This window comes from Rhinolophus sinicus, chromosome X, assembly GCF_036562045.2.
Source record: "Rhinolophus sinicus isolate RSC01 chromosome X, ASM3656204v1, whole genome shotgun sequence".
Classification (NCBI taxonomy): Eukaryota; Metazoa; Chordata; class Mammalia; order Chiroptera; family Rhinolophidae; genus Rhinolophus; species Rhinolophus sinicus.
In genome coordinates this window covers 6,414,085-6,441,833 of record NC_133768.1, presented here as the reverse complement: position 1 = coordinate 6,441,833, position 27,749 = coordinate 6,414,085, and the positions used below count along the sequence as shown (strand labels likewise).

Here is a 27,749-nt window from a genome sequence, read left to right as displayed (position 1 = left end):
GTGACACAGGCACGATTGATGGAATCTGCCATTGGTGACTGATTCCACCTCAGCCCCTCTCCTCTCCCAGGAGGGTCACGGGGTGGGACTGCAAGTTCCAACGCTCTAATTAGGTGGCTGGTTCTCCAGGCCACCAGCCCCCGTCCCTAAGTGTGGTCCGAAAGTCACCTCGTTAACCAAAGACACCTTCATGGCTGCTATCACAAGGAATTCCGAAGGTTTTAGGAGCTCCGTGCCAGGAACCGGGAAGGAGACCAAAGATGTATTTCTTACTTTAAACACATGTCACCATAGGTACCAAGGGAAATGCGACTGAAACGAGAGACGACTCATTCCCAGATACGAAACAGCAATCTTTGAAAGTTCAACGCTCCATCAGTTCGGCTAAAAGTCCCCTCTCCCCACCAACAAAGTTACTTGACGCTGTGAGGGTTGTACCAGCTGTGCAAAAGCTGACGACCACCAGACGTACAGAAAGAAGAGAGAGGGGACGAACATTATTACATTGTAATAAAAATCTTAAATAAAATGTCTGCGGAAAAGTTCTGGGAAATTTGGGGTACCAGATTTCCAACGTGCATGCCCTCTGCAACCACCTCCTTTCAACACTCGATCGTAGACACAAATGCCACCGTCTAAATACCACCGTCTAAAGCGGTACCGTGCCACCCAGGGCAGGTCATTTCATCCGTGTGCCTTCCGTGTTTGTCTTTGAAAGGATGGCAACGCATGTAGCACGTTGGGTCCCATGGGGAGTCAAGGTATCTACAAAGGAATTGTCAGGCTGTATCTTTTCCAGAGGGAAATGGATCAGACGTTAACGCTTGCTGTGGTTGTGGCACTCACTGGGCAACCACCCAAAGGTACCAAAAAGCGGGTTCAAGAAACACAGCCGTCCGCGTACTAGAACGGTAATAGCCCACTCAGACAAGCCCAGACTGGGAAGGACAAGCACCAAACAGAAACACGAGGGACCCTCAGGTGGCGGGACCGCCAGTCCCCTGTCCTGGCTGGGGCATAGTTTAAGCTGCCTTCCTGTACTCAGGGCATGTTGTTACCCCGTTTGTGTTTTGCTGGCTGCCCCCTCATGGCCCTGGCACCAGGCGTCACCAACTCAGGTGGTCCCCCCACCGTGGGGGAGCCACCATCGTCCAGCTCTGCCCCTGCCACCGCGTCGGTGCCCGGTGCCCTGTGGGCCGGGGGCCACTGGGACCCAGGTGAGTCCTGCAGGGGACGCTCTGTGTGACTTTGCCAAGTCGGCCAAACAGAGGCAACACGCTCCCTGCTTCAGGCTGGCGAGAGGGCGTAAGGGTGTGTGTGAGGACACCAACCGCTCAGTGCAAAGGTTCCTTACACACGTGTGCGTGCAAAGCACTGATCCCTGAACGGGAGGAGATGGAAGGAAAAACACGGTGGAGAGTGACGGTGCCCTTCAAATGCCCTTCAAGGGCACAGGCAGCCACCAGAAGCAGAACCCCCAAATCTTCCCTTCTTTGAAGGGATGACATTCCGAAACCAACCAGACGTCAATTCGGAACGACGTGCATCGCCAAGGCCTTTGGAATCGGCAGAGGTCGGTCACACCCCACGGCCCCCAGTCTGTTTTGTCCTTGGTAGAAAAATACCCAGAACAGCGTGAATACACAAGGGGACATGCTGCCCGTGGGTGTGTGTCCGCGATCAGAGATGCGAGAACGGTCACACTCCGGAGAGTGACGTCACAAGCCCATCCCCGTTCTGGGGGCCGCAGGAAACCCTGGACACGTGGCCTCATGGGGGGCGTCCGAGGGGCCACGGGGGACAGACGCGGACATGACCCGTGCACACGTGGAGGCTCACCTTGAAAAACCACCCGCCGAATATCTTCTTGACGAGACGCGTGCCCCAGAAGACATGCCTGTAGAGGTCTGTGTTGACCACGCCGGGATCCGCGACGTTGGCCGTCACCGGACAGCCCTGGGCTTCCAGCAGAGCCTGCAGGTGGTAGGAGAACAGGACCAGGGCCAGCTTGCTCTGTGCGTAGGCGCCATGTGGGGAGTAGCTGCTGCTGCAGAAGCAAAATAGAGGCTGCGGTGAGTGCCCACGGCCTCTCTGTCCAAATTCTGCAGCCCGCCCCTCGCCCCGCCCCTCACCCATCGCCCCGCCCCTCACCCCTCGCCCCGCCCCTCACCCCTGCCCATCATCCATCGCCCCGCCCCCACCCTTCGTCCCCCCGCCCCTCATCCTCGCCCCACCCTCACCCCTCACCCCGCCCCTCACCCTCGCCTCACCCATCACCCTCGCCCCACCCATCACCCCTCGTCCCGCCCCTCACCCTCGTCCCGCCCCTCACCCCTGCCCATCATCCATCGCCCGCCCTCACCCCTCACCCCTGCCCATCATCCATCGCCCCGCCCTCACCCCCCCTCGCCCCGCCCCTCATCCCTCGTCCCCGCCCTCGCCCCGCCCCTCACCCGTCTTCCCCGCCCCTCGTCGCGCATCCCTGTGCCCCTTCATGCCCATCTCCAGCCCCTCCGATGGACCCAGGGGGTGTTTGGTTGTTCATTTCTCAATTTCCCTAAGCGTGCAGATTTTTCGGGTTTATTTTTCATGACAAACGCGTGGCTCCCTTGCACTGGGGTTGTGAGGAAGCGTTCGATGGCAGAGTCTCCGTCTCAGAGGCCCCATCTCGAATAAACCTACCGCAGCTGCCAGTAAAACAGCCGGATAAGGCACGAAACTGCATAAATCCCTGGGTGACCCCCAATTCTCCCTCCCTCCCCCCGTGTTCCCATGCTTGTGCTTTCAATCCGCTAATAGAGAGTGACCCCGGGAACTCACTGACACCCCGCTCTCAGACCCTAAGAAAGGCGGGGTCCCGGTCCACACTGCCTGCCCACGACCTCGCTGTGGCCCCCAAGGGGGTGGAAAGGTCCGTGGGGTCCCAGTACCCACCTGGGCGAGGGTCTCGCGCTTGTCGCTATGCCATCACTAGCGACTGGCTGGGACCCACACAATGGGGGCCAGAGGGCTGAGATGGGGTCCCCTTGCCTTGAAGTCTGTGGAAGACATTCTTGGGGGGTCTAACGCACCACTTCTGTTGGGGCAAAATGCCTGCTCCCCAATTGTGGGGTGTGGACCTCTACAGACACCCCTTAGTTTACATATGTGACAGGAGATGCTAAGATTTCATCCCCTTTGCTGAATGGTTTTTTTCATCCTTTGAATTTTCAATGTTTTGGGGGAAAGGTATGTTCCCCTGTCTTCTATGCTGATGCAGGATTTGTGTCAATGTTTGCTTCCTATGGCTCGGGACTAGGTTTTGGGTGCACACAGATTAAAAATGGGGACGCTTTCGTGGTACAGAACGTCACTGTCTGTAGGCAGCCATCCTTCTCTGCGTCCCAAGTTTCTTTTTTTTTCCCCCTTTAAAGTTCATTTTCTCTGATAGCAATAGAGCCCCACCAGCGTGCTTGTGGTTTGACGTGGCTAATAGTCTCTTCCCCTCATCTTTTCTACCTCAGTCACGTCTCGCGAGTTATGAGAAAATCCAGGCGTGTAATTCACAATAGTAAGAGTTTAACACATTCAAAGATTGAAAGAAGGAAACCATGGCCGTCGCATCACATGCAGGTAAAGCACTCATTGAAATTCAACACCTCTTAGGGACAAAGGCCCTTAGTAAGTAAATAAGGATTTAAACAATGAAATAAATGAACTCAATGATTCAGAAAAGCGAAATGAGAAATGAGACAATGTCTCCAAGGAAAGCCCATTAAAAAAAAACAAAAAACCAACAACATAAAAGCTAAAGTGAAATACTTAAACATATTAGGAAACAGTGTAAAGAGAAATGATGCCATTAAAAAACAAAGCCCAGGACTGGTTCTTTCATCCCTTTCCCTATAACGTTTCCAGGATACATTACACCATGTCCAGATGAGAAATGGAATAACAACGTGTACAAAGCAGGCCACACACACACACCAAAAAAAAAAAAATATATATATATATATATATATATATATATTGCATGCCGTCTAAATGACCATATTTATGTTTTTGATAAAATAAATGAACAAAAATGATAATATGTACCTATGGTCTTCTAACACTGGTAAAAAAAATGTTTTTTAAAAATCACCATTTCCAGCACTGAAGAATATGGGGATTTCTCAAAGGTAAACTGATGACTCATATAACCGATGTGTTTTATGGGAGCATGGAGAAGAGAGAACTAAAATTCTTTAAAAGTACTATGTGGGGAAAACTCAATACATTTCTTTACGGGAGGAAGAAAGAAAAGAAAAGAGTACAAGTGATTTCAAGAGTGGGTTCCCTGGTTGGTTGTAGAGAAAAAGAAACATCCACAGTGGAAATGGGAAAGAATCAAAGCAAATAAACATGAGAACCTGGTTCCCCATTAAGGTTTGTAGATAAAGCCTCAAAAAAGCTTTTCGAATGTTTACAACGAAGGCGGCTGAAAGAGAGAATCAACTAACTATTCTAATTTTGTTATAATAAACTAATGTAGGTGAAAGAAATTCATGAAACGTCTGTACGGCTTGTACCTAAAAATGGAACTTTTAAGAAATTACTTTTGTAATAAATGGTATCAAAGGATAGAACTGAAACCATAAAAATGTATCGCTAGTTTCGATAAATAAAAACTTAGTGGTGTAACTACTTAAAGAATAATCTGAAATGCAAGCCGAAACCAAAGGAAAAGCCTTCATGTGTAGACTTTTGTAGAGGAGGAAAATTTTTATCCTATACTTTTGTGTTCTGTAACTGAGGCCTGCAAATTAAACTGGCAACTGACACATTAACAGGAGAAAAACACAGACATTTTATTTTTCATTTTCACACGTGTGTTTGGCTTCAGAGAAAAGCAAAAACCCCAGAGAGACAATTAGACTCAGCGGTTTATATGCTATTTAACAAAGGCTGGTAAATTATAGCGATGTGACTAGACAAAAGAAAGGGGGGTTTGCGCTTCTAGGAGTGTTAAATTGTGAGAAGGTAAACATATATTTGCCCATAAAACTTCCCAAAGAAGGAATTTATGACAATCCTCATTTCTTAGACGTTTCAAATTTTAGTCAGATAAAGGGAGCCCCAGGAACACATTTTTTCCTGCATTTGTTGATTCTCAGTGGCCTCCCATTCAAAATAATCTTTATGCTAAAGTGGGCTATTTTGGGTTTGCCTATTCTGATCTCCATCAATTTTCCTACCTATCTGTCGCAGAGAATGAAAGATGAAGCATTATATTCTGAACACAACGTATGCATTTCTGTGTACTGAACCAATGACTCAATAATTCTCCAAATGGTTCTTGATTAAAAACTAGAAAAAGACAGTACTTAGAGAAGGGATAGCCATCTTAAATTGCCGTGGCCGAGGACACGGTCACCACCCGAGCCGTGCGGCCGGGACGTCCGGAATCCTTCAGGGTGTCCAGGAGCAGGTTGGTCAGCAGGAAGTGGCCCAGGTAGTTCAACCCAATATGTTCCTCAAATCCATCCACGGTCTTCCTCTGGGGGACCATCATGACCCCAGCTGGGGACAAAGGGGGTTCGGGCAGTGTTAGATGACATGCGATGGCACAGCTGTCCCCCAGGGGGACGTCGAAAGAGCTCTGGGCTCCACGAGGGCAGGTTGTGGTCCTGGCTGCCATGTCACCTTCCTGAGCCTCAGGGACCTGCTCTGCAGGTGGTGGGGGGGGGTGTTGCCAGGACAATAAGATTCCTTCCCGCTCTCCAACTCTGCCACAATTATCGGACGGCAGCTGCAGCACCCAAGTGACACTGCCCGGGGTCACCAGGTGTCCCCGGGAAGCTGGTTCTTCCGCACGGAAGACCCCTTGTCTGACAAGCTGGGACGCGTGCCTCAGACGCGTGCTCGGGCAGGCCGGCTGGCTTGGACATGTGTGTGTCTACGTGTGTGTACGGACTGTGCATCTGTGCTTGTCAGGCTCTGTGTGTATGTCATTCTGTGTATTCAGGTCTCCTGTGTGTGCATTTGTACACACGCGTGTATATGGACTTGCATACGTGTCTGGGCATGGGTGTGCATTTGCACTGACACACACACGCAATCACACATACTCATTTTATGTTTGTGTTTTCACATGTTGCTTGTATGTGAATTTGTGTGCACATACGTATTTGCCAATGGCTATGAATTTACACATGCATTTTGTTTTGCATATATAATGTGGGCATGTCTGAATTTGCACGTGGGGATGCATTTGTGTACGTACTTGCAGACATGCTTGCATTTCCATACAAGACATACACATGTATTCGTGTGTGTTTGTAGATGCATGCACGCTTGTATTTGCATATAACACATGCATAGGCATTTGTGTCTGTGAGTACATTTGCAACAGGTAAACGTGCTTATATCTGTTAGAGTGTATGAAAGATGTTCACATATGCGTAGGTGTTCAGTTTATGCTTTTGCTTATGCATTTATGTATATCCACGCATATCTGTATCTCCATCTGTGTCCACAAGCTTTATGTGTGTGTGTATATTTGCCTTTGCAATTGAATTTGTGTGTGTAGGGTCTGCGTGCACAGATGCGTAATTATTTGCGCCTGTGTTTGTATGTGCGTTTGCACAGGGGTTTGTATTTGTACGTGTATACATCTCCGGAAGTTTGTGCATGTGCCTACGTGTACTTGTGTTTGTGTATTTTGTACGTACGTGTATACACATATTTGTATTTCTCTGTGTATGTGTGTGCATTTCTAGAGGCAGCAGTCAATGAACGGGGAAAGGAGAACTCAATGGAAAGCTCAGGTCAGGGTGGATGTGGCCAGGCACACACCATTGTGACCCCTGAGGGTTACCATCGACATATACACTTGGGGAGCACGAAACCTAAAATTTTAGTAGCTCTTCACCTTGGGAATGCCATGCACTCGAGTTACTGGAAGAAGTCCTACAGGGATAAAACACGAAACCTGTGCAGTTATTAAAAGCCCGTGTGTGTGCGTGGCACGGGTGGGAAACTAGATAAACGCCATTGAGACGTGCAGGGATGGTAACACCGACCCAGCTCTGCCAAACGTCTCCTACTGATCATTCTTGTGTTTGATAAATCACGTCCGCTCGCTCGGGGCTTTCCACAGACAGAACAGAGGCGGTCTGCTTCTCGTTTGGTCCCGCTAGCAAACGGAAGAGGATTTCATGTCGGAAATCCTCCTCCTCGGTGGCAAAATCGGTCTCTTTAAGAATAAAAAGAAAAGAAAGAAGGGAAAGAGAAGCACGACGTGTGCCTTCCCTTGGAAGCGTGCATTATGGAGCAGAGCAGAGTGATTCCTCATCTGTGACTGGTCCACAGCAGAGGTCCAACTCCTTTGCACCAACGACATTGGCGGGAAGAATTAATATCCAGGAGCGTCCCGGGCAATCGCCTGGGGAAACTCTGCACACCCTCCACCATCCTCTTGGATACGAACAGTATCAGCACCACAGTCAGATGCAGTGACTGTAGGTCTCTACTGGATTGTATTCCATCCCTGGTATTAATTTTATCATCGACCCTCTTTATATGCTTGTTTGGCCTCCACGTCTAAAAGAGAAGTGTTAAATTCTGCTGGCACCTCACTGTGGGGGACGGACGGGCGTCTGCACTAACTTTTATGAAATAAGTTGGCAGGAGCAGAAGAAGAGAGACACAGACAGGGGCACAGGCAGCGGGTGACGGAGGAGAAGTGTCCCCAAGGCTGTTCAGAGCCCAGCGTGGCTGAAGGACGCGTTCAGGGTCAAGGGTGGTTTGGGTTGAAGACGGACAAGGGGGCCGTGTGGAGACGAGAGAAGGGGACACAGGGACGCCACACGTCTGTTTGACGATGGGGAAGACGTGAAGACACAGCAGGACATGAGGGTCTGGAATGCAAATAACAAAGACTCCATGACAATGTCCCGAGGACTCAGTAAGATAATGTCTGTGGAAACACCCTGCCCTTAGCACCTGACACACCTTCGCACAAGCGGGCCAGTCAAAATACCACCTCCACACAGCACGCCCCCATTTTCACGTAACACATTAAAATTGCAAATACGAATAACACAAGCCCGACACACCCTTGAGACGAAATGGGGGCAAGAGTGCGCACACACGTCCATGGGCTTCCATGGGACCTGCTTGCCCAAAGGACTTCTCCCGCGGGACGCCCCGTTTGCCTCAGAACTGCCCTCGGGAGGGAATTCTCCGGTTCTCACCGTTATTCACCAGCACGTGCAGAGGAAGTTTCTTCTTCTTAAACGCCTGGACGAACTGCTGGATGGACCCCATGGACGCCAGGTTGCAATATAAAAACACCACTGGAAAAGAACAAAGACGCCTGGTGACCTTCCGACCGAGCATGGACGCGAAGATAATTGCTAAAGACGTCCACTTGTGTCCCACCTGGAAAGGAACGGGGCATCAGAAAAGGAGGAAGGTGCAACGCGGGGAACGTACCCTAAGGACCCGCACTCACGTACAACTTTGTGTGATCTGGAAGACACGGCTGCCACGCTGTGAGAGGGCCGTGCGGCCAGGACGTGAGAGCAGCTCCCGGGAGCTCAGAGCAGCCCTGGCCAACTGCCCGGACGTGAGACCTCACTTGTGTCACCGCTGAGAACTCAATTCCTCAAACAACCACATGAGTTTGGAAGGGGACCCGGGGCTCCAGTGGGAACTCGGACCAGACAACCTTCCAGAGTTGAGCGCACTGTTCCCAGTCACCCTGCATCTGTATGGTCCCTGAGTGTCCCATCGGCTTCCCTAAAGGGTCACTTTGGCTCTGCAAGCCCAGCTCGTGGTAAAGCACTCCCATGAATGTCTGTGGTCCCAGGGTCCCAGAAGAGAGGGCAGCACGGTGCCCACGTCTCCAGGACCTGTACCTACAGCAGCACACGTCTCAGGGGTGGACATGTCTGCAAGGTTCTGTTGCTTTCTGGTCACTGTGGTGCATTTTAAATGTCACGACACCCGAGAGGCAGCCAAAAGCCCTACTCTGGCAGCGTCCATATTTTGGAACACACACGTTCGTGTTCACTCAGAAGGGACATTTAAAGATAATCCACACACACTCCCAGCTTCGTGCAGAACGAAGCCTGGCTGTGCCCAGTTACGTGCCCACTGGATACCAGGCAGTATGCACGGGCAATAGTTTCCGTAAGAAACACAATAGGAAGGGGGTGGGTATCCCGCTGATCTGAGACCCTCTGACCGAGGTCTGCAGACTGACACCATCCTGTGACCTGCCTGCGACCCACCGGCCATAAGACACGTTCAGACATGGATGAAAAAAAAAAACCCACACAAAATTGACCGTCATTTTACGTTTGCTGAATCCACGACATTAAAAAAAATAGCGGGGCCGGCCCAGTGGCTCAGGCGGTTAGAGCTCCATGCTCCTAACTCCGAAGGCTGCCGGTTCGATTCCCACATGGGCCAGTGGGCTCTCAACCACAAGGTTGCCAGTTCAATTCCTTGAGTTCTGCAAGGGATGGTGGGCAGCGCCCCCCGCAACTAAGATTGAACACGGCACCTTGAGCTGAGCTGCCGCTGAGCTCCCGGATGGTCCAGTTGGTTGGAATGCGTCCTCTCAACCACAAGGTTGTCGGTTTGACTCCCGCAAGGGATGGTGGGCTGTGCCCCCTGCAACTAGAAAATGGCAACTGGACCTGGAGCTGAGCTGCGCCCTCCACAACTAAGATTGAAAGGACAACAACTTGACTTGGAAAAAAAAAAAAAAAAAAGGCCTGAACGTACACACTGTGGGAAAAAAAAAAAAGGCCTGAATGTACACACTGTTCCCCAATAAAGTCCTGTTCCCCTTCCCCAATTAAAAAAAAAAAAAAAAATCTAAAAAAAAAAAAAAAAAAAAAAAAAAAAAAAAAATAGCAACACTGGGAGCTTCCGTTGTGCATGTTTTTAACATTCGTACTTCTAGTAACGCATTCCGATGCTGCCTACAACAGTCGCCGTCTGTGACAGATTGGGGGAAAAGGGAGGTTTGCCACCGACCGCCAGGAAGCGTGTGGTAGAACCGAGAGCCATCTGGATGGGAATTCCTGGCACGCCGTCCTCACTTTCCCCTGAAGCACTCGCAAGGATGTGAAAAAAAAAAAGAGGGAAGCCCTCGCGACAGCTAGTAAGTGGAATCCGTGGGGCAGGGTTGGGACGGATGGACACACACACACACACACACACACACACACACTCAGCTCCCACCATCAGCGCAATGCAGTTCTGAAAAGTCAGAAGGAGCATCTCCTTTCGTGCTCGTTGGGGAGAAGATTTATAAGTGAGAGCAGTTTGCTGGGACACGTGAGCGCTGCCACCCCTTTGAGAGCGTGGCTTTGTGACACAGCCATTGGGCTTTTGCACCCTTTCCGCCCACACTTGCCATCAGCACCTGCCTCCTCCATCGATTCCGGAGCTTCTCCCCTCACCCCACCCGACGTCCACGGGGCTTCACGTCTACAGGAAGCATAAGGAGTGGACGGGTGGGGAGGGCAACGTCCACGGCCAATGAGAACGCTTCCCGGTCCCATCGCTGAGAACAGGACAACACAAGACACGTCACGTGGGGCACCGGCACCAGAGCTGACCTGGGACAGGACCCAGGGGACCCCGCTTGCTAGGGGCTCCCTGTCAGCACCCACGGAAAGCTCCAGCAAGGGCTGCAACCCCCAACCATGGACATGGGGGGAGGGCAGGGGAGAGGCTACAGCAGGGCTCCTGGGGGCAGCGGGACAGGGAAGCACAGGGGACGCCTTCATCCTAACACCATCAACAATGCCTTCATTTCTATTTGCGTAATTAGAGAAATGGAAGTCGAAGTGCTTTGCGAGGAGTCCGTGTACGCGTAGTAGGATGTCTGCCATGCAGGTGAGAAGGTGTAGACCAGTCGTCCACGTAGGAAAGACGGGAGACCCTGGACACAGCCGGGGGGCGCCGTGTGACACAGGAGGACGTACCCCGACGGCGGCCATGACCCAAAACCAAAATGCTGGCCTGCACTCTCGGAGGGCAGGAAAAAGGAGAACGCTTCCGTATGCCCGTGATAATGTTTCTCAAAGCGGGGATTTGCAATACAAAGGCTGAAGAGAGGACACAGTCAATAATATGGTAATAACTCTCTCTGGTGTCAGGTGGGGACTAGACTTATGCGGGCAGTCGCTTTGTAAGGGACGGAAAGGTCTAATCGCTATGCTGTGCATCTGAAACAAATAGGCTACTCTATGCCAACGACAATGGAAAAACAAAATTTGTAATTAAACACAATAAATCAAAAGGCTGAACATGATCAGGGAAACAAAGCAGGGTTGGCCCGTGCACACCAGACACGGAGAATCCAGGACGAAAACGTTAATGGGACACGATCAGTGGACCCCACGCTCCGTCGACACGATGCCATTTCCTGCGGGTGTTTTTCCTCAGACGCACACGGCCTCAGACGCTATTTCCCAAGAACTCTTGGACACACAAGAAAAAGACGGACAGAAACAAGACCTGGGGGCAGCATCATCAAAACAAAGAAACAAGGACCCCAAGACGACCGTGAAGAATACACGTGACCAGGCTGCAGATGCAAATTTACAGACAGGGCCGTGCTGTCATAGGAAAATTTTAATATCAGAGGGCCCTCCTTCTACGCACACGAATAATATGTGAAATTTATAACTCGAATGTGAACGTCTCAAGAAAAAAGGGATGATTACAATCTAATCAAGGACATTAGGACTAATCAGAACAGTGACTGTGAAAGAGCAAGAGAAATTACCAAAGACTGGCTTTCGGAGAAGACGGAGAAGCCGCGGATGGGATTTGAGCAAATTCGTTCAGGTTTTCAAAGAACAGATAACGCCACGTCGACTGAATGACTGAGAACACAGGCTAGAAAAGGCTGGTTTGGTTCGGCGCGTGAGGTTCTGCACAAGACAACTGAGGCAGGCGCACAGATGAGAGCAACGCGCGGCCACAGCGCTCTGAGCGGCAAGCACGCAGCACGACGCCAGGCAGGGCTCGGACCCCGGCCTGCCACGCGGGCGTGCGTGCTTTTATTCAGTGTTTCCGAGTCGGCTCACGTCCTGCAGGAATGCTGAATAATGCAAGAACTGCTTTCTTATTCTCCTAGAAGAAAGCAGCTGGAGCACAAACAGTCCAGAAGGGCATGAGGTAATCAGAACCGTGTGTGTGTGTGCGTGTGTGTGTGTAAATGCGTGTGCGTGCGTGTAAATGCATGTGAAAGCACGTAGTACCACACGCACTGGCACAGCCAAAGAATATGTCCTTTCCATAGCTTTCTGAATACCTGACACAGCAAAAATAATCAGGACATTAAACTGAGTGCACGTTCTGCCCAGAACAAACCGTTACCACGGGGCTGTAGAAACACTCAGGACGTTCCAGCAGGATGAGCTCCTGCCATGTACCCTTCAGCCTCGGAGGGATGCTTTCTAGGACCATCACAGGATGACGACACCCGCACGGCACAGGGGTTACAGGGCCAACTGGCCTCTTTAAATGAGATAGTGAGCAGCTATCGTGCGTTCCCTTGTCTAGTATTTGTATAGGAAAAACCCTAGGACGGTGGAGAGAGCCTGTCACTCAGAGCAACAAACTGGCTAAAAAAAAAATAATAAAAAAAAATAAAAATAAAAAATTCTTTTTTAATGGGAAGGTATTGTCCTCTCTTCGGTCTCAGATTCAAATCACCAACAGTGTGCAACATAGTTTAAAAAGTACTGTCTCACTTAAGAAAATAAAGACCCGATTTCCTGATCTCCTCAGGAAATAACTGCAAACAAGTCCTTATTTTAGAAGGAACTAGATGATTTTCAGATGATTTTTTTAAGCTGTACCATGAAAATGTTCTCGTTTGTCAAAATGTTTGGTGGGTTCTGCACGAAAGCGCAGCTCCCCGCCCCCACCCTCAGCCCGAGAAGCGTAGACGTCAGGCTTGTCTGGGCCTCAGAACCCGTCAGTTACCCAGAAGTGTCCCCAGCAGTGGACGCGCCACCGGGAACGTCAGCCCCTGGTGACCCGTGACTTCTGCATCCCCGTGGGTCCGTCCCTGTAAGGCCTCAGGGCAGTAACGAGCCGTCATTGTGATTCTCTGAGGAGCAACGAAAGGTGTTGGGGTTCCGTCTGTTCGGCGTCTTTCGTGTTGCGAGCACAGGGTGGTGCCCCGTTCCAAGGTCGCCACGTGTCAGAGCAGACACTGGTGGGCCCGTTTCTGAAATGCATAGCTGACCGTCTCGTAGAGGCTAAAACAGGGTCTTCTCAGACGTGCGGTGATGCTTCCTGTGAAAGCCCTCATGTCTGTGGGTAGAAAACTGGAGATGCCGACGGGACAGAGGGCTCCCTGAGCAACGTGTCTTCCTCAGTCGGTCCTACGGCATCTCACAGAGCGTCTCAAACGCACAAATTCTAAGGGAGACACATCTCGCCCGAAGGTGCTCCCTCGCCCTGGGGTAGGGCAGCCCCCTCCTTCTGTGGCTCTGGGGCTCCCCTGCCTGGTCCCCATCCCACCACCGAGCCACACGGTGGGACACTGGGCAAGTGCCTAGACCTTTGAGCTTTGGGGTTGTGTCCGTCAGCGCCATAAACAACACCACCACCACCTTAGACTTTCTGGAAGCTGGACGTCTGCGACCAGGGTGCCAGCTGCGAGGGGTTCTGGGCAGAGCCTGGTGGCCGGCTTGGAGGCAGCCAGCATTTTGTTGTGTCGTCACTTGGTACAGAGAAGACGAGGGAGAAGGAAACGGGGGAGGGAGAAAGGGAGGGAAAGAGAGAGAGCGAGAGCGAGAGAGAGAGAGAGAGAGAGAGAGAGAGAGAGAGAAGGGAGTGCGGTCATCCCTTCAAACACTTATTTGTACAAGTGCTTCCGCCACTGGGACGTGCGGACATACTGTGTCGTCCCCAAATGACGGCAACGCCGCCAACACGGGGCTACGAGCCTGGCAGGTGTTGAGGCTGTTCCAGCACGTTCAGCGGACCAGGCGCAGACGCGACCGGCGTGGGTTTTAAAGGTCCATCTCCGGTCAAGCCACAGGGTAAGTAAAGGCTCCAAGTGCTGACCACTGGGTCCTGGCCCTTGTCGGCCATGGGCTGCTCGTGCGGGGACACTATGTCGAGCTCCTCATGGCTTGTGATCAGCGTTCATCCCATTTATCTCCGGAACCTTCTGCCGTCCGTTTCCTATTTAAAGCTAATGCCGCTCCCTGAAGGGCTCACAGGGACACACTCGGACTCTGTACGTCGGTGTTGCCACCTCCATCCTCGCGTCAACTTTCAGGTGGACACAGAAAAAACAAAAGGGGGGCGGGGGGTGGGGGGTGGGAGATGAGGGTAAGGGGGATCAAATATGTGGTGATGGAAGGAGAACTGACTCTGGGTGATGAACACACAATGGGATTTATAGATGATGTAATACAGAATTGTACACCTGAAATCTATGTGACTTTACTAACAATTGTCACCCCAATAAATTTAATAAAAATAAAAAAAAAGTCAGACTCCACATCGCCTCACATCTCTCAGGGTCGCGACCCCAGCGAAACATGTCTGTATGGGTTTGGTGGGGACACATCCCACCCCCAAACGCATTTCCAGACTTAAAACCTTTACATGGTGTCACAGGGGACCCCTGCAGCTGCTGTGTCCGCACGATCTCGTGTTCTGAGTGGTCTGAGTGACGTAAATGTTTGCATGGCAGACGGGGAGGTCTGCTCAGAGACACCAGGAGACACACTACTCCCCTCTCTCTTCTCTCCAACAGGAAAGATACCTTATGACCCAGCAATTCCACTCCTGGGTATTTATCTGCAGAAATCCGGAACCCTTAATTCAAACGATACACCCACCGCCACGTTCACCATGTGCTATAAGATGCACAATGGCCAAGACATGGAAACAACCAAAATGCCCACTGACAGAAAAACGGATACAGAAGAGGCGGGACATATATACAACGGAATATTACTCAGCCATAAAAAAGAGTGAAATCTTACCATTTGCAACAACACGGGGAGACCTACGTAGAGAACATTCTGCTCAGTGAAATAAGTCAGACAGGGTAAGACAAATACCATATGATCTCACTTATATGTGGAATCTAACGAAAAGAATAAACAAACAAAACAGATACAGAGTCACACATACGGAGAACAAAGTCATAGTCACCAGAGGGGAGGGGGTTGAGGGGCTGCGTGAAAAAGGGGAAGGGACTGGGAAGTTAAAAATAGTGACGGGGACGTAAACTACAGCATAGGGGAGACAGTCAATAATATGGTGATAACTCTGTATGGTGCCAGGTGGGGACTAGACCCGTCAGTGGGATCTCTGCATAAATTATATTAAATGTCTACCCATATGCTGCATACCTGAAACTAACGGCATACTCAACTGTAATTTAAAAATACATTTAGAAATAAAATAAAATAAAAACTAACGCAAAAGGAAAGGACCACGAGCTCACGGAGGCAGCCTTGCGTAAGGAATACACAGGAGGTTTCCTTACAGAGACGCCTGTCGATGGCAGCTCCCATGATGACTTTGGGTCTTGTGGCCCAAGCACCTAGTTAGTGCACCCAGCGACCCGTTTGCAGCGGCACCGACAGACCTGCGTTTCCAAAGCTCGACCCAGGCCCAACTAGACAGAACATGGCGGGGACAGTGACAGTTGGGAAAGGTCCGTTCAGAGCACGGGCTGGGCACTCGGGCTGTGGACGCCTTGCTCCACTCACCAAGTCACACCAACGATGGCCGGGATGGACAGGTGGCCACACACACACACATTCCCCACCTTAGAAAAATGACTGACGGCTGCAGAACGTGCTGAAAACCAGACTCAGCCCCGGCTGCCTACTGTGTGCCAAGCTACCGCCTGGAACATCTGAAAAGTAAAGCTGTACGTGGTCAACCGCGTACACTACCGTCATTCTTTTGTTCTGGAACCAGAGGACACCAACACCGGCTCGTGACATTTTCACCTTTGCAAGGACAACAACATGACCTTTACATTCTAGACCCCGTCCCCCACCAAGGAAACTTCCTCTCGTGTTTCATTCCGTATTCCTGGGCTGCCATTCTTCTCATCCACGAAGCAAATCCCTCACACCAGTTGTGAAACCACCCTCACCACCCACAGACCACACGGCAACTGGCTCACGGTGACACCCTTGCAAAGCAGACGCTCTTGTGGATCCCACGTGCCCATCCGGCCAGAAGGGAGAGAAAGAGCAGGACAACCCAAGGGCAGGAGGCAGCCTGCACACAAGGCGCCGTTCTGACCGCAGAAGGCGATGCAGGAGAAGAAACACGGGAAAACCTGGGCGTGAACCCAAAGGGGAAGGAAACAATATGATACAGGGCATCCCGGTGGCTCTAAAATCTCAAATGCTCACGAAGGAGGAGGAAGAAACAGAGGTGCCACCAAAGGACCCCAAGGTGATGCATGAGGGCACAGAAATGGGAGGAAAGGCAGGGGTGATATCTGCCCGTGGGCTGGACTCCAGACTTGCACACCTGGTTGCTGGACCCCCAAAGCTGGAAAGGCCTTGGTTTTCTCATCCATGAAATGGACCTGAGAATCGTACGTACCGTTGGGATGTGTAGGGACAAGCCAGGCAAAGCTGTCAGCATCACGCCCCACATATCTTAGGGGCTCAGTAACCTCCTTCATCCTGCAACTCCTGTTTTAATGACTCAGGAGGAAGATGGACTGTCAGGGGAGGTGAGACCGCAGGTGTGGGAAGGCGGACAGACGAGCAGGATGATGGATGCACGAGTGACAAGAAAACCCCAGGCCGTGCGGCGCTCGCCAGGAAGCAGAGCCACTGACTAAAAACCTCTCGGGAGAAATGTATCAGGCAGGGGAGGGATAGACAAAAGCCACGTAGGGTGTGCAGTGACATTTCTGCGGTGCTTTTACAATTAGGTTGCTAATTGGCCCAATTACTCACTGGCTGGGTGACAGAGTGTGTGGATTACAGCCCTGGGTCAGACACGATTCTGGGTGAGCAGATCACGCCAAACGCTTGGAGCTTCGCACGGGAGCAAAGGAATAACAACAGCCTCCGTCTGCGTCTGCGGCGGCCCAGCGGCATCTCCGGGGCGTGAGCACCGCCTGGTAGCACCGCCTGGTACCTGCCCACCCCGGCCCAGCCCCCGGTCACCAGTCTCCATTTTGTGCAACGGCAAACATAGCTGGATTCTCCTCCTTTGACTTCTAGCAAGAATCATCAACAGTTAGGATTTCTTTCAGACAACCAGAATGGAAGTGGCCCAGAAGGCACCTGCATTCCCATCGGATTCAGGCCAGGAAGGCGACTGCTCAAAAACACAGGGACACACTTTTCTCTACTTGTCATGACAATGGCCGTGGACAGTGCTTAATTCTCTCAGCAACAATGGATGACAACACACGGGGAATATTACCAGGCAGGGGGGCTCACTGAGCTTTGCTGTGCAGGGTTCACATCGGGGTCAGTCACGTCAGCATGGCTGACCACCTGGATGGCGGACCTCGGTCTCCAGCCCCTCCAGAGATCATGCTGATACCGCACGGCCCAAGACATCACCCGAAATCTCACTGTCCGCATGGACGACGGGGCGTGCCCCAAGGTCTCCAGGGGAAACAAGACACTCCAATCGGACAGGACCTCCCGAGGGTCAGAGACGACCAACCAGACGCCAGGGGCAACCCCTAACCTTCGGCAAGGGTGATCCTTTGGTGCACACCTCTGACGACAAGCAAACGTGTTCGCGTGCAGGACGTGCCATTTCTCACACGTGACACTGAACCGTAAGTGCTACCGAGGACCAAGAAAACCACCGTGAATGACACTGAGACTCAAGCAACTTTATACAGGGACTTTGATTTCTTAACTTAATCTGGTGCCATATTTTGAAAGAACAACACCTGGTCCATTAATGTTTAATTTGGTTATCGTATTTGTTTGCGCTCGGCCCCAAATGATCTGTCATTATGCCTCCGTCTTCGTTTACTTAGGTGACATGAGTGAAGGAATCATTTACAGGTTCCTTCTGGTACGTCTGAGTCACAGGACACAGTGTTTCCTAATACTGTGCTGAATTCCTCCTTTTTCACAAGAAACCTTCTCTGGAGGCTCTGCTGTCACCGCTCTTTGCCTCAAATGCTTGTTCTGCCGCTCAGTCGGAGAGTTTAATTTGCAGGAAGCGCCAAGCTTAGTCACAGTCTCCTGTCCCCACAGCCCCCTGTGGGTTTGTCTTTATAAAAAGCATTTTGTTGTGGATAATGCCTCCTTATTATGTTACACGTCTGTGGGCACATTTATCAAGCAACAAGGTTAATTGCCTTGGAGTAAACAAAAACAGGTTGTGTTGCCAGATAGGGAGAATGACAAAGCAGGGAATTCTCTTTCCCGCTGCATGGATTTTGTCACAAGGGTCTAGGGGACATCCAGACGTGCCTTTCTTTTCGGGCTTTGGTTGGATTCATTTACAAGGCTGCATAGAGGCACAGCCTTGGGGTGGACCCAACGCCAACTACAGTCAACAAGTATTCTCTCTACCACAGAGACCGCCCAGGGAACGTCCTGCTGCAGACTGATGGTTCCGGATGGACCACCTGGGGACTTGTCCAAATGCGGCTTGGGGACATTACCTACAGTTCTTGGCTCTATGGTTGTGGGGTGGGGCCTGAGACGTGGGATTTCTAAGGCGTTCCCAGGGGATGGGGAGACTGCTGGTCCGGGGACCACACACCGAAAGCCACCAGACGAGACCGTGCCCCACGTCACGTAGCTGCCACTGCCATGAACACCAGCTATCCCTCGGCTTGTGTCTATACTGGAGACGCAGGACGTCGGGGCCCATCACGTCTGTTGCCCTCCAAGTCCTCACCGAGGGCTCCCGGTTGTCTCCTCTGAGGCCGGTTTGGATCTTGGGTGACTGCTGCAGCTGGGGGGCTGGTCAAGAAAGAGTGGAGAGCTGTGGTCACCACCCCAGATTCTTGTGGCAGAACCATTAAACGACACGATGCGTGTCATCAGCTCACTGAGGCTTTGACTGCTTTGTGATAAGGTCGGGGCTGGTTCTAGGAAATGATGTTTCCACCTGGAAAAACCGAGGAGCTTCATTCTCCCATATGTGTCCCGTAATCCACTTGGTCTGAACTCCCAGCCCTGGGAGAATGTGCTGCTGTCGCACGAGGATGCCAGGACGTGAACGTGGAACGTGACATGGTAAGAGCAGTGACAAAAGCAATCCCACCAACTTACTCAAAGGCAAAGGAGCAAAGTGAGATGGGTGAGGTGTGATGAGAATCAGGGGGAACTTACATGCTGTAAAACCTCCCAACTGCCACGTCCCCCAATGCCCCTCCCCCAACCAAACCACCTTGTTTATCATTTGACCTTAGTGCTCAGTGGTCCTGTGGTCCCCAAAGATGTGTCCAAGTTCTGACCCCGGGCACTTGCAGGTGTGAATGCATTTGGAAAGAGGGTCTTGGAAGATCATTTACTCCAGGATGTCAGGAGCACATCATGTTGGATTAGCGTCGTTTTTTTGTTTTGTTTTGTTTTTATTAAATTTATTGGGGTGACAATTGTTAGTAAAATTACATAGATTTCAGGTGTACAATTCTGTGTTACATCATCTATAAATCCCATTGTGTGTTCATCACCCAGAGTCAGTTCTCCTTCCATCACCATATGTTCGATCCCCCTTACCCTCATCTCCCACCCCCCTTACAGTTTTTAAATCCAAGATCTGGTGTCCTCATGAGAGAAAGGAGACACAGAGGAGAAGCCTTGCACAAGTAATTGAGGGATCTGAGGTGTGGTCGTCCTGGGTCAGGGGGCCCTGAACCCAATGACAGTGTCCTCATCAGAGACAGAAGAGGAGGGACATAGACACAGAGGGGACACCACGTGGAGACGGAGGCAGAGATGGGAGGGAGGCGGCCACCAGCCCAGGGACGCCTGGAGCCCCCAGGAGCTGGAAGGGGCAGGAGGGACCGTCCCCTGGGGCCTCCGGAGGGAGCGTGGCCCTGGGACACCATGATGTCACATCCCTGGTCTCCAGGGCGGGAGATGATGCATTTCTGTTGTTTTAAGCCATCCAGTGTGGGGCATTTTGTTATGGTCGCCCTGAGAGATTAATACAGCCTTAACTGAAGATTTGCACATCCATTCACGCTGTGCCTCAGTCTTCTTTGGTCCTACAGTTCAACCAACTTTCTCTGGCTCTTTCCATCCTCAGCCACACCCACCATTTCAGCCAATGTCACCTGGAAGCTTCTTGGAACAAAAGCCTTAATTAGCATCACTCGAGGGTCTTGTTTTCCTCTCATGCTCCACATTCAACTGCCCAATTCAAAATACGTCTCAGGTCCATCAGCATCTCATCATCCCCACCTTTGTATTAACCATTTCTTTCATTATCTGTATTTTCGATACTTTGATATCTCTGGGGTCTTGTGGACCCGGGAAGGACGGTCCCTTCTGGGGCTAACCAATTCCTAGAGATATTAAATACGGAGCCTGTGAACGTGCGTTTCAAATAGAGACCCAGCCATCCAGAACCCACGCCCACGCCGTCCTCTACGGGGATCTCACACTCTGCTCACCATCCACCGGCCGTAATTTCCCCAAAGCAGGGACCAGACAGCTAAGGACCGTTCCGGATGCCTCCCCATAGCAGTGCATGTATTCAAAGGAGGCAATCGTAAGCCTGCTCACCCTGCCTGCCCCGTCCCTCCCTGCAGAAACTATAATACAGGATCTTGTCTCCGTTTCCCCTCCCCGCTGCCTCCTGACATCCTTGGTGCTGCCCCGGGGGGGCCCTGTGTGGCGTGGCTTGTCCCCTCCTCTTCGGAACTATGAGGCACCAAATCTTTCCAATGGCATCTGTCTCCTGACCTGTAGGCCTCCCCATAATTGAATAATAATGAACGCTATACTTTACACCAACCTCGCCCCACGCTGCCATCTTTCCTTCGATTGCCATGGGCTCTTGTGCAGAACACAGGCGAGTGCCCCGTCCCCCACGCCCTAAATGACTAGAGAACCTTCCTGGGTAGCTCTCCTTCCCTGGACATCTGTCTCCTGTTTCTCGGTATTATTTATACCATCACAGGACTGTTCTTATGAGGACGTGCCCAAACGTAATTTTAAAGTGAATGTGCTTTCCATCATATCTACTGCCTTCATAATATTGCCATATTCAATATTAATATGGTTCCTTAAACTTTACCACAGTCTATTCCTAGGCTGTCAAGTGACTGGGGTCCTATTTCAAACAGTGACAGTCAGAATCGATATCCCCTGAAGGCAACATGCCGTCTGTCCTTCTGTGTCAACCCGGCAAAGCAGTTAGAGCCACACACTTGAAACCCTCATTATACATCGTACATGCGCGTGGAATGGTTCAGTTCTGAGAGACACTCAGGTTTTTCTTTCTGGGTGATTTGATACCATTATCTTTGAGGCACAGAATGCACAAGCAGCGCCCGCACGCTCTGAAAGGAAGCGGCTGCTCATGCAAAATCTGCTTCTCATTTTTCAAAACCTGTTTTCGCAAACCAGAGGAGAGCGCGGGCTTTCCCAGGCGGCGGATTCATTTCCAGGGAGACACACTGTTTTTAAGAAAAATCTGAGGTTGACTTGGGGACCCTTGGGGGTTTGGAAAACCTGCGACGCCCAGGCGGGTCTTCAGTGGGAGACGTGACATCGCATGACCTGGAAATACCAATGCAAGTCCTGCTGGGAACTGAACGCCGCCATTTTGCGGCTTGGTTTTTCTTTTTCTTTTTAAATAGTAGGGTCAGGTGTATAAAACAACGTAATCGTTAGACACGCACACCCCTCACAAGGTGGTAACCCTCCTCCCCCAATCTACTACCTGCCTGACATCGTACACAGGTGTTACCGTTCCACCGACTCTATTCCCTGTGCCGTCCTCCACATCCTGGGACTATATACATATTAAATTATAGTTGACGTTCAGTATTATACAAGTTCGGCTTTAGGAGGACACTGCATAGACTGTGTACATGCCGGACCACGGTGCTGTACACCTTGGTTTTTCTCTTAGAGACGAACACTGGACACGTATGTGACGTCTGCCCACTCGGGAAGGCGAAGCTTGGAAGCGACGCTCAGAGAGCAGGTTTTCTACGCCAGAGGCTGCAGGGGGAAGCGTGCAATCAATCGTGCTAAGGGCCACCGTGGGTTTTCCACGTCCTTCATGGACAGAAGGAAAGACTGGATGGATATAAGTTAGGCTGTAGGCACAGGGGGGCAGGTTCCTCTCCGGGAGGAGCTGTACGTCAGTGGAATCCAGAGGAAGCTGGAACCACTGACAAGTAAAGACGTTCGCCTCCAGTCTGAGCGTGTGGTCTGCATGGCGAACCCCTGAACGATCCCTGTTTCCTCCTGCACCCCCAGCCTCCTCTGAAACGTATTTATTTAACAACTGACAAACACGCGTATTGGGCCACCGCCCTATAACCCAGGAGGCCACCTGCTCCGCGTCCGTGCACGAGATCAGAACCATTAGGAACGGGACGCGACGGGGTAGGACGGTTCCATACACGATCCCCGTGCATCTGGGTGGACGCTGGGTCGTGTGGGCGCCACAGGCTGACCTACCGCAGAGGACGACCCATCCACACAATACGCCACTGTCTGGACCCACCGCCTCTTCCCTAACCACCCACTGCGGATGGGACACCTGACGGTGGTTCAGAAGGTCATACCTGGGGCACGGAGGGCAGTAAGAGCTCCCCCCAGCCCTCATCTGCCACCGATTGGTGGAGGTGGTTGTTGGCGGGCTACAGATACAGACCACGATGCTGAGAAGACACCCCAGACAGTCTAAGGAGGTGTCCCCGTCACGTCAAAGCCCTGAACTGTGTCTTCTCTCACCACAGCCCCTACCATGCCCGACTCACCTTTATCACGTGGCGCTCACTCTGCCTCTCGCCTGGGGCTGCTTCTATTTCCAGCTCCTGGGCAGGAAGGCAACCGAGTGCCGGGCAGTGTCCAGCTCGCCCATCTGGCTGCCCACTGACCTGTGAGTACAGCCTGCCCTTTCTCCTGAGTCCCTGGGCATAAAAATAGTCACCGTATCGAGTTACCAGGTGACAAGCAGATGAGCCGCGAGTGTCCTCCTGGAAACTCAGGGACGCCTGCTGGCTCCGGACGCAGCAGCTGCCCAGTACGCTCCATTCATTCACAGGGCACATAACTCCCATGTCGCTGGCCCGGCTCCAGCCCTCGCCCCACAGCTGCTAACGGACGCACAAGACTGTTCGTCTGACTCTGCCTGGGGAGGCAGGTTTAGCTCCCGCTGCTGTCCTTTAACTCAAACACTCCGTGATGCTGAGCATGCACTGGGGATATGAAAACAGGACCATTAGGCTCTTGAGGAAGGCGGGCTCCATCAGAAACGGCAAATGTTAACGCCACAACAGCAGGAGGCTTGGGTGAAACTCGAAAGATAAGTCAGGCGATGACACAGAGAAACCAATAGGCTACGGCCAAGCCCCTGCCTGGAGAACAAAGAGAGACAGACCTGAAACCCAGCCTCCTTGCTCCAAACTAAGTCCTGCCGTCTAGAAGCTCCCTCCTTCTGAAGGTCGGCGGGACCCCGTGTCACCAGCTTATGTTCTTGTAACCATGGGGACACACACACACTGTCCCTCTCTCAACATCAGTCTCTGTCTCTCTAGATAGATGGATGGATGGATAGATTAGATAGATGACAGACAGACGTAGATACACACACACAGTTAACCCTTAGGTCACATGTATTGCACTCTGCATGTCCATTTATGAGTGGACTCGTTTCAATATACAGTCAGCCCCCCTGTGCCCCCAGGTTTCTCCTCCACAGATTCAACCGGCCACAGATCAAAAACAGTATTTTCAATCCACAGTTGGGAATCCATGGATACGGAGGGCTGACTATATGTACCGACTGACGCCATTTTATATAAGGGACTGGAGCCCATGTAGGTTTTGGTACCTGCAGGGGAGGCCTGGATCCAATCCCCAGTGATTACCGAGGGACAAGTTCAATTTGGCGGGAATCAAAAGTTATATGTGGATTTTTAACTGCGCTGCCTGGAGGCGGTGTCCCCAATCCCCGCGTTGTAGGGTCAACTGTACACACACACACACACACACACACACACACACACACACACCCCGGATGGGAGAAGACCAGCTCAGAGCCAGGAAGAAGGGGAGGGGTGCCCTCTTGGGAGCCCCTATTCCTGAATTTTCTACACAACAGCAGCGAGACTGTGCTTATGGAGGACCCAGGAAGACAGGAGCAGCGTCAGAAGGACGAGGAATGTCTCCTGAGAGACACTGACGTGGGATGAGAATGGCCCATCACCGGATGGCGGCCCTGTCTAGCCCTGCACCTCACTGGATGGGTGTCCACTCTGCCCTGGAACCATCGCTGGACGATGGCTGTCCTTCTATACCGAGGAAAGTTCAGCATCAACAATGCAGTGAACCAACTCAATGATGTGGAGAGGAGACTTGTTGAAAATCACAGAATTCAGGAGGAAAAGATGACGAGGTCAAGTGATGGGGTGCAGGGGAATGAAACAGAAGGCAGATGGGGAATTGGTATCTCTGGAGACAAGAACTGGGGAAGAACAATGAAAACACAGGCAAAGCTTCAGTGTACAGAAAAAAAGCCCTGTAATGAACACAAAACAAACAAGCCCAAATCTGCCATGCAGAGATCCACCGGACTCCTAATTGGTGATTTATGCAGGTCTTCCAAAAACAATACGGCGATTCCTCAAAACACTAAAAACAGATACACCACACACGATGCAGCAATTCCACTCCTGGGGATTTATGCAAAGAAGGTGAGAACACTAATTCCAAAAGACATGTGCACCCCTAGGTTCACTGCAGCATTATTTACAACAGCCAAGACATGGGAGCAACCTAAGTGCCCATCGATAGATGACTGGATAAAGAAGATTGGTGCACACATACAGTGGAATATTACTTGGCCACGAGCAAGAAAGAAATCCCGCCTTCTGCGACAACCTGGATGGACCTAGCGAGGCATAAAAACGTCAGATCACTGTATTGTACCCCTGAAACGAATATAACCACTATAATAAGATTGTACACCAACGACACTTAAATAAAAAAATTTTTTTTAAAGGACGGAAGTCCTTAACTAAAAACAAAACACACAAAAAACAGAAAACAAAACAAAATTAAAAACAAACTTTCCGTTTTCATTGAATTAGAGACTAGACTTTTAATAAGACAGGAAAACGGCCCACGGTGAAGAGTTGAAAGACACAACGACTGAAGTCGGGTCAGTGCAGCCGGGATAAGGTCCCCTCATGGGCACACACCAAGCTCCAAGCTGTACCATTTTTCTCGCCCTTAAACAGAACGGAGCACGATTCAAAAATGACTAAGAGAAGCTGGATAACTACTTTGACTGACAGGCTGATGAGAGGCACTTCTAATTGAACAGCCAGAAAAATGCAAATTCTCATGCAAAGGCTGGAGCTCTTCACCAAATGACAAGTCATTTAATTTCCTTCCCTTCAACAATTAATTAGAGAGGGTGGCTGCGTTCCTATGAATTCAGGGTGTCTCATTCTTCCTTCAATTAGTGCTTGAGTTCGTTCCCGAGGAGAAACGTCAGTTCCATAATCCACCCTGGTGTTAGGACCCTTCCTGCGACCAGAGATCAGAAAAGACGGACTCCGTGGGGAGAGACCACGGGCCGTGCACGTATATCCTGGACGCCGTGCTGGCAAATACGTTAAAATCAACAGTGTGGTGATTTCGTGCCACCAGGAGACATTTCCATTCCCCAGTTGAAAGAAGGGGAGGCTGGGGCTGGGCTGGAGAAGAAAGAGCGTGTGGATGTAAGAAGTTCCAGGACAGCCAAGCGCTGGCGTGACAGGACTGGTTGGGGTGGCTGCTGTCACGGTTGTGTCAATTTTCCTCGCTGAGCAGTCATGTCCAACACCCTCCTTTGAGGGGCTTCGTTGGCAGGGTTCATCTCACTCTTGTGTCAAGACAAAGCTCCTTCGTGGAAGAAGCCCCTGCATGGCCCATCCGTCTGTGCTGTAGGCACTCAGCTTTCGGGACACAGAAGCAGGACGTCGGGCCAACGTCACCACCCCAGCACACACGCTGCCATGTTGCGGTGTCTAATCCCAACAATGGTGGACGCCCTGCTGCCATGTTTACTCCTAGTCTATGGATAAAAGCAAAACGGCACAGAAGGGGAGGAGGGCAAACAGCAAGCTGGCCGTCGTCCATGCACATCGTCACTCGTCCAATCTGAACACGTTCCCAGTGGGGAGGGGGCTGGGCGGGCCGAGCCCTCACCCTTGTCCCGGGCACAGGACCCAGAGCCCCCAGGAAGGTGTCAGCAGCGGGCGCTGCAGTGAGGGCGAGTACTTGACGGCACACAGAGGTCCAGGAGGGGTCTCCCAAGCCACACCCCGCCTGTGGCTGGACGTCAAGTGCTGCAACGTCACGTGATGCCTTAGGTCTCCATTCTCCCCGGGACACCGGGCTGGGGGCCCTTCCCAGAGCCTCCAAGTGCACTCAGGTCATGGGACCAGGTCTTTTGCTGGACTAGGGTTGGCAGGTTCCCGAGAGCCAGACTCTACATCTGTGGTTCTCCACGGGGCGGGGAGGGGGCACTCTGCTACCCTCCTCCCCCAGGGCACAGCTGGCAATTCTGGAGACGTTTCTGGGTGTCACAACTGGGGTGACAGGGTTACTGTGTATATCTATATCTGGTAGGTGGGGACCAGACATGCAGTGCACAGTGCGTCCCCGTGACAGATGTATCCAGCCTCAAATGTCAGTAGAGCTCAGGCTGAGAAAGTCTGCGTTAGTACAAAAGACTGTCTATATGCTATTTGTCCCTTTGCGTGTCTATCTGTCCATCCAACATCTGTTTATTTATCCATCCAACCATCCATCCATTCACCCATCAATCACCTAACAATCATCCATCTATCATCCATCCATCCATCCATCCACTATCTACCATCTATCATCTATTTATCTGTCTACCTACCATGTATCTACTCACATATATTAATTATGTATTATCATCTATCAATCATCTATCTAAATTCTATCATGTACCTATGTATCTATCTATCTATCTACCTACCTACCTACCTACCTACCTACCTCATAGTGGTTCTCAATTGGGAGCAATTAGTCTTCCTGAGAACACCTGTCAATACCTAGAGGCATTTCTGATTGTCACACAGGAGAGGGGGTGCTCCCGGCATCTGGTGAGTGGAGACCACAGATCCTGCTCAACCCCACAGAGCCCAGGGCGCCCGAATGCAAAGAACAATCCATCCGCAAGTGGCAACAAAGTGAGGTTGACAGACCCTGGTTTACAAATAACAATGTGGATAAAATATTCGTATTTTCCAAACACACATTCTGTGGCTTAGCACAGAACCCAGCGGTATGTTTTCCAAAGCAAACAATTATCTGCATATATCGTGATCCAATTTTCCAGCCAGCCGCTGAGATGTGTCTACCCAGCCCCCCCCCAAAGTTCCCGGAAAGCCTATGTCATTTACGCCGATGGTGAGGACAGCTGCTCTGCCGAAGACACGTCGGAAGCAACGAGCTCCTTTCAGGACAACGTTCCCCTCTGATCCTCAGAGGAGTCATGAGGACAGACAGATGGGGAAACTGAGGCACACGCAGGGGAGCGACCTGGCCCAG

General features: G+C 51.3%; 1 protein-coding gene across 1 annotated transcript in view; it reads right to left on the bottom strand.

Annotated features, from left to right (window-relative positions):
- DHRSX (dehydrogenase/reductase X-linked) overlaps positions 1-27,749 on the bottom strand; it is a 95,793-nt gene that overhangs the window by 5,921 nt on the left and 62,123 nt on the right. The window contains exons 4-6 of the mRNA XM_074324076.1: positions 8,217-8,318; positions 5,375-5,541; positions 1,840-2,067 (exon numbers count right to left, since the gene is read on the bottom strand). Coding sequence (XP_074180177.1) covers positions 1,840-2,067; positions 5,375-5,541; positions 8,217-8,318 — 497 coding nt within the window. The remainder of the gene's footprint in view (positions 1-1,839; positions 2,068-5,374; positions 5,542-8,216; positions 8,319-27,749) is intronic.